The 7,917-nt window shown below is 25.6% G+C and overlaps 1 protein-coding gene across 1 annotated transcript; it reads right to left on the reverse strand.

Moving 5' to 3' along the window:
* Positions 1-3,655: 3,655 nt before the first annotated feature.
* On the reverse strand, positions 3,656-5,878 carry LOC115723555 (uncharacterized). The gene is made up of 8 exons (XM_061113818.1): positions 5,735-5,878; positions 5,376-5,649; positions 5,225-5,275; positions 4,957-5,076; positions 4,645-4,862; positions 4,500-4,555; positions 4,026-4,308; positions 3,656-3,790 (listed from the first exon to the last, which is right to left on the reverse strand). The coding sequence occupies exons 1-8, from the start codon at positions 5,876-5,878 to the stop codon at positions 3,656-3,658; spliced, it is 1,281 nt and encodes a 426-aa protein (XP_060969801.1).
* Between the last annotated feature and the right edge of the window lie 2,039 nt (positions 5,879-7,917).

Below are 7,917 nucleotides of genomic sequence, written 5' to 3' on the forward strand. Positions count from 1 at the left end.
AAATACGGAATAAAGTAAAGTCACATAATAGAAACAGTATAGCATACAATTTTAGACACATATATAGATTTGTAGTATAGGTTGGTTTAAAATTAAAAGGAATTTGTAATATAAATTAGAACAAATTTGTGAGTGACACATATACTTTTACTGGAGATTTTTTAGTTATTTAAACTTTGTAAATTATTTTTTGTATCATGTTGTTATAACGTGAAATTGTAAAATGAGACCTTACACCCAACCTCGACTAAAGTTTTGGCAAAGTTTATCTCTTTTTATAGTAAAAATGGAGTGTATACACCTACTCAATAATAAGAATGAATCACTATTTACTCGATTTATAAACCATAATCATTATGTAAGAGAGATGGCCGAGTGGTTCAAGGCGTAATAGACTAGAAAAGGGAAGGACAATAACTGAAAGAAAAGAAATCAATTAGTTATTCATCAAAGTTTCATTTAGTCAATGACTAGAATTAAACGAGGATATATAGCTCGAAGACGTAGAACAAAAATTCGTTTATTTGCATCAAGCTTTCGAGGGGCTCATTCAAGACTTACTCGTACTATTAATCAACAGAAAATAAGAGCTTTGGTTTCGGCTCATCAGGATAGAGGTAAGCAAAAGAGATATTTTCGTCGTTTGTGGATCACTCGGCTAAATGCAGTAATACGAGACTATAAGGTATACTACAGTTATAGTAGATTTATACACAATCTGTACAAGAAGCAGTTGCTTCTTAATCGTAAAATACTTGCACAAATAGCTATATTAAATAGGAATTGTCTTTATATGATTTCCAATGAGATCTTAAAAGAAGGAAATTGAACGGAATCCATTGGAATGTTTTAAACGGAGTCCCCTGGCGAATGAACTCCGGGAAGGTAGAGTAGAAATTAGTATGATAAAAAAAATAGGATAGAATTTGATAAAGTCGTCACAATGAACAAATACGTTCAATAAAAAAAGATTTATTCTTCTTCCCCAATTCTTTTTTTTCTTACGACACTACAATCAAATCTTAATTTTGATATTGTTTGAACAAAACGTCAATTCGCATTTGAGTTTGGATTGGTTTTTTTTTTTGATTCAATTGAAATTGAAGATCATTTTTTTTTTCCACAAGGACTCGTGATGTCTTTCTATGGACTCGCGGGTCTTTTTTTTAGTTCCTATTTGTGGTGCACAATTTCGTGGAATGTGGGTAGTGGTTATGATCGATTTGATCTAAAAGAAGGAATAGTGTGTATTTTTCGTTGGGGATTTCTTGGAAAAAATCGTCGAATCTTCCTCCGATTCCTTATGAAAGACATTCAATCAATCAGAATAGAAGTTAAAGAGGGTATTTATGCTCGTCGGGTTCTTTATATGGAAATCAAAGGACAGGGGTCCATTCCCTTGACTCGTACCGATGAGAATTTGACTCTACGAGAAATTGAACAGAAAGCCGCTGAATTGGCCTTTTTCTTGCGTGTACCAATTGAAGTATTTTGAAAAAAGTGAAGACTTTTGTAGCAAAAGGGAAAAAACGATAGCGCCAGACGAACTATGCTTAGAACAAAAAAAAAAATAAACGTACATGGAATAATCCTAAAACGAAATAGTTTTTGTCCATCTATCCTTTTTTGTTAATCAACGTTTTTTATCTTTTTTGTACTCTTTATAATAATAACTTTTCTGTCTTGTTTTGACACTCATTTTTTATCATCACAGTATTCTTCAGAAACTCATGATTTACATATTGATTATAATTATATTATTATATTGATATGATTTTTAAAAAAACATAGGTGTCTGTTTTTAATTAAAATTTAAAATAGGTTAAAAGTAACAAAAAAAACTGTGCAGATTTATTATTAATACTTACAAAACTAAATTAAATAGCAATAAATTAGAGTAAAAACAAAATTAATATACGTTTTCTTTAAATTTTTTATAATAATAAATTTGTTAAGAAAAACAGTAAATGTAATTATTAATTAATAAAGAGGTCATTTCAAAAAAAAAAATATATATATATAATTGCAACTGCAAATATGAAACTGAAAAGTTTCCCATACATTTTTTAAGATTTTTTAGTGGATACGTTGCATTATCATATTACAATATAATTATTAATGTACCCATATTAAATGAGAAATACTAAAAGGTATCAGTGGTGTCTAGCACTTTCTTACTTGTCAATATGGCTCTTGGTCTAACTAAGTATCGGATTGGATTCCATATAATTTAATATAATAACGTTTAGGAAATATCGCTAGCCAATCGCAACGTGACATGTCACAAAGGTGCTAGGCAATACTGGTGTCTAATAGCAATACTCTATAGTAAATATATTATGTTTGTTAGTGAGCAGTTAATATTTGATTTAATAATGAGGTATTACTTCATATGGTTTAATGTAATTACTTTAGTTGTTACTATTTGATGTAAGGGTGTATTACTATAATCTGATTTAATGTTATTTTTTTAGTAGTTACTATTTGATGTAAAAACTGGGTATTAATACTCATTTTTATTATCTTAAATATGACTCTTGAAGAATTATCAAAAAATAAATATGACTCTTGAAGGTTTATAACTATCTAAAAGTATTCACTTACAAATGTACATTTTTCCTTAACTCATATAAAGTTTGATGTATTATTATACTTTTTCTTATCTTTAGGGATCCTACTTCCTACAAATTCATTACTAATTATTTTACTAAGAATTTCTTTTCTTAATATCATATTAAGTAATTAATACGGATTATTTTTTTTCCTACCATTCAAACATTCTAAACTCAAGCATGTATTGCTATATTATTTTTGTTTTGTACCAACCAAGTATTCTAGATTAATAGCTGACCAAAAAAAAAAACATACCCTTCTCTTCAAAACTAAAAAATTGTTCAAATGCAATATCATATTGAAACATTATCATTAAGGAACCAAGATCCTTAATTATATAGTCTATTTACATTTTTTATTTTGTTGAATAACAATAAATTAGAATAAAATCAAAACTAATGTACATTTTCTTTAAATTTCTTATAATTATAAATTTATTAAGGAAAATAATAACTGCGGGCTATAGCTTTTGATAAAAAAGAGAGAATATATATTATATATTGTAATAATGCATATTAAGTGCTACAAAAATATCCAAAGTTTTTTTATTATTATTTTTAATTTAATAATTGGTTCTGTAGTTATTAGATTCTTAGATTTATTTCAACATTAAAATTTGAAAATGAAAAAAATGAAAGACAAATTAGATATGATAATCATTGTTACAGTTTTATAATTAAGTTTATAGTTATATATTATATATTTTACTATTATTATATAATTTATTACATTTTTACTGTATTATTAATTATTATTTAATTTATAAATGACTTAGTATTGTTATTGTAAAAATTAATAAAATAAAATAATATTTAAAGTCATATTAAATCTCGATTAAAATATTTATAAAGTGGAAATAGTACCATTACATAACCATATAATGTAAAAACACACAAAGAGAAATGGCCTAAAGGCCTAACAACCAGACAAAAACTAAACACACATAAGGAAATAAAAAAACCAGAATCACACTAAAACCACACAAATAAAAGTGGCCTACAGGCCCAACCACCTCAAAACTCCAACAATAAACACTAATTAACTAATTATTTTCATCTTCAACATTATCACCAGCTTCTTCATCTTCATCATCAAGAATGAGGAGTTTTCTCTTTCTACTTTCACCGGCACCAGTAACATGTGTGTTGTCAATATCTTCATCTTCCAAATTACAATCCTGTCATATATTGATTATAAAGGAAAACATTATTATGTAAACTAATTTATCTTTTAAAATTGAATAATAACAGTTTATAAAATTTATTCCATCATTCATTATTTTGACTCTTCTCAATATTTGTTTCCTACAAAATAATTGGCATTAGAGTTTTTTAAATTACATAACAGTTAACATGCAATTTATCAAGTATTTTTTCTTAATTCAAAATTTTTATTTTCATTGATAACATTACCTTCTCCTTCTTCGATTCATGTGCTTGCTCTAATATATCATTTGGCTCAAAAATCTTAGAAACGGTGAAATTTTCATATCCATCTCTCAAATTATAATCATTCAATCTTAATTTGTAGACAAAATCCTTTCCACGCAGTGCTTGAATCACATCAGGAACATCATTGTTATTTGTAGGTAATAGCTTCTTCACTGATGTGTCAAGTAATTTTTCAGCTATAACATTGAATAAGACAAAAGTTGTCTCCCCACTTTTATCCTTTACTTTTATATGAATTTTGTACCTACATTGACCAACAAAATTAGAGTAATAAATCTATTAAATAACATAATCTTTTTAAAAAAAAAAAATCATTTTAACTATTTTCCTTACATCATAAGAGGATAGTCACATTTTTTTTTACAATGGTCACAATAATAACCACCATCTTTGTAATCAACCTTTCTCAAACATGAGTTGCAAGACACATAATACCATCCAAATGTGGTATCTATTCCAATAATCTTTGCCTTTATAGTAACTTTGTATTCCTACATTCAAATATTTTCAAATATTTTTATTAATTTACATAATACAACAATAATTAAGAGAAGAGAAAATGAATAGAAATTAAAATTACCTTCAATTTATCATCCCATTCAGCCTCTAGCAGTTCTTTAATGCTCATCCGATTGATGAACATCTCTTCCTCAAGTGATATCTTATTCACATTTGAGCTTCCAATATCTTGCACCCCATTAACGACAGTTGAAAATCGCTCAATTAAAGATGCTACATAATCTATTTCTAGATTTATGTATAATTGGGTAGCACTTGTTGAAGAAAAACTTTTTTCACCTATTTATAGAAATTGTGAAATCATGTAAATTATATTTGAAAGACATAGTAAAAAAAAATTCATGTAATATTGAGATGAACATATAGTAATCACCTTGAAATTGTTTAATTGTCGTAGAAGTTACTATCACAATAAAAGGGCCCTCATCTTTTTTGTACACATTCGTATCAAACATCTCCGCCAACTTACCCCATAAAGTAATTTTTGAAGTGACTGAACTGTAATACAAAAATATATTAATACTAAAACAAATTATGAAACACTTTTAAAATAATTTATAGTAACAAAAACTGATATAGACTATGAAAGTTTAATAAAACTTAATAATCTGTTATAACTTTTAGATCTCTTTTTTTCCAACCTCCACTAACAATTTCAAGGTCTCCCACACCACATAAACATCCAACAACATCTAACCATAACAACCAAAAATAACATAAAGATGTTTGAATATGAAAACTTAAAAAATTAAACCACACACCACATAGAAATATTAAACTTGATATAAATACCTGAGAGGATTGTGTGGTCATTAACACGTGAATCAATCAAATTTTGAGATATGAATTGAAATCCATGAGTCGGAATCTTAATGCTTCCTTCTTCTAACTTCATCACTAAAGTATTACGATGAAAAATAATTTTGTACGCAGTTGAAACAGGCCTATACTCTCCTGTACTTGGAATAACCTTGAAATTCTTCACACTATATAAAGAACCCTCACTCAAAAGATTTTTAAACTTGGAGACAAAAATCTTCCGAATTGTAGCATGCATAACATTTTCCTGTAACGAATAAACTTGTTAAATTAAGACTAAAACAATATAAAATAAAATAAATAAATAATTTGACCAAACTATTTATATATACCTTCTCATCAATGAAAATCATGTCTAAACTAATTAATTCATCATTCTTCTTGGTGTTAGTAGACTCCCATATTCTACAAATTCTAATCCTTATCATCCAACTATCATTGTCGTTGTTCAAGTCTTGAAGAAAAGAATACTCCATAATATAAATTGCAAAGTATACTTCACAAATAATAGTGGAAGAAGGAATATGTGTAAAAAAGAAACAAACAAAACACTCTTCAAATGATAATTTAAAATTATTATATTATAATAATAATACTAACAACAAATGAAAAGATAATATTAATGTGTATTTAATAATAGAAAATGTGCACATTTATTACTAATGCTTACAGATTTATTGCAGACTAATCAGTGTGTATATAATAATAGAAAATGTGTATATAATTCCTTATGATACTATTAAATAACAAACGAAAAGACACTTTCACATATAATAATAAAAAATGTGTAGATTTATTACTAATGCTTACAAATTTAATTATGAATTTAAGTTTTTTTTAGCTTAGGATTATAAATCTAAATTTAATGTGTGCTAATTGAAATATTTATTCTTTTACCCATTAAAAGAGCCAAAATGGTAATTAAAAATTATCATATTATAATAATGACAATAACAAATGAAAAGTAACCATATTTAGCAATAATTAGGTCGGTTATTCTTTTTTATGTTTTTTTACATTTGACTTTTTATTAATGAAATTTATCAATTAGTTAATAGTCCATGAGTATTAAAAGCCATTAATTATTATCATATTAAAAGAAATATTTATTTATTATTACTATATCTGTAACAGAAAAATTTACAATTAATATTAATATTTAATAGAAAAGGCATTTATTATTATTATTAGAAGAAAAATTTACTATTATTATTATATCTTCTGTTGAAAAAATTTATTATTAATATTAATATTTATTATTATACATGAATTATGGAAATTTAAGTTGATAATTGTTGGTACTTTTCTTCAAAAATCAATGTCTAAAAGTCATGATTTAGACATTGATTATAACTATATTATTATATTGATTTAATTTTTAGAAAAACATAAGTATCTTATTTTAATTTAAATTTAAAATAACCTAAAAGTAACAAATAAAAATGTGTAGATTAATTACTAATAGTTACAAATTTAATTATGAATTTAGTTTTTTTTTTTGTGAGGATTATAAATTTAAACTTAATATGTGATAATTGGAATAGTTATTTTTTAAGACATTAATAGTCGTTTAAGAATTTTCTTTGTTTAATAATACTTAAAAGTATATGAGTCTTGTGAAAATTTCAAAAAAAAAAAAAAGTACATGAGTGTTTAAGAATAAAATTATTATTATATTTGTAGATGAACAATAAAAATTTATGTTGTAAAAAATCATTATTAGTCCATGAGTGTTTTAAACTGATAATTTAATTACTTAATAAAGACATAATTCTAACACTAATATATTAATATTATTTCTAGAGAAACATAGATATACATCTTTTATTCTGAAATTAAAGTTAAAAAAAATCGGTGGAATTCTTTTTTCTCAAAACATAAAAAGCCAAAGATATTATGGAGAAGTGCAACATCAACAAATAAAAGATGTTATCAAATACAATAATAGCCAATAAGTTTTTAAAGATTATGACACAAATGGTTGTTTTATAAAATTTGATAAACAACTAAACATAATTTACATTTTCATATCTCCTTAAATTAATAACTTTATCAAATTATATGTCCAAAAATCTAACAACAGTTTACAACAGTTTTAAGGGACTTATTGATAGCAAACTAATTCTTCACTCTTTCACCCAAAATTTTCAAAGGTCTCTGCATATATGGTATAGTATTTTCTGCAGTATTTCCAAGCCCAAACATTGGAAAGGAATAGCATAACTAAATTAATCAAACACTTGGCATACATGAATGAATAATTATAAATTAGTACTCACGATATATCTTTGTTGAGGCACCTCAACATTGTCTCTTGAAGATGCAGAAGAAGATCCCAATAATACAAAGTTACATGAACTTCTATATCTGTATTTAATATACCCAAAAAAATGTATTAAATTTAAAGAATAGAATAAAATAAAATCTAACTTATGATAATACAATTGCTTATAATTATTGTAGACGCTAAAATCTACAATGATCGGAATGAGCGTTTGTGGGCACCGACAACCTG

Source organism: Cannabis sativa, chromosome 4 (genome assembly GCF_029168945.1).
Source record: "Cannabis sativa cultivar Pink pepper isolate KNU-18-1 chromosome 4, ASM2916894v1, whole genome shotgun sequence".
Taxonomy (NCBI): domain Eukaryota; kingdom Viridiplantae; phylum Streptophyta; class Magnoliopsida; order Rosales; family Cannabaceae; genus Cannabis; species Cannabis sativa.

Coding starts and splice junctions, on each gene's coding strand:
- LOC115723555 (XM_061113818.1), bottom strand. CDS start 5,878: ATGGAGTATTCTTTTCTTCAAGACTTGAACAACGACAATGATAGTTGG. Junction 5,650..5,734: donor TGATTTTCATTGATGAGAAG/GTATATATAAAT, acceptor TATTCGTTACAG/GAAAATGTTATGCATGCTAC. Junction 5,276..5,375: donor TGACCACACAATCCTCTCAG/GTATTTATATCA, acceptor TGTTATGGTTAG/ATGTTGTTGGATGTTTATGT.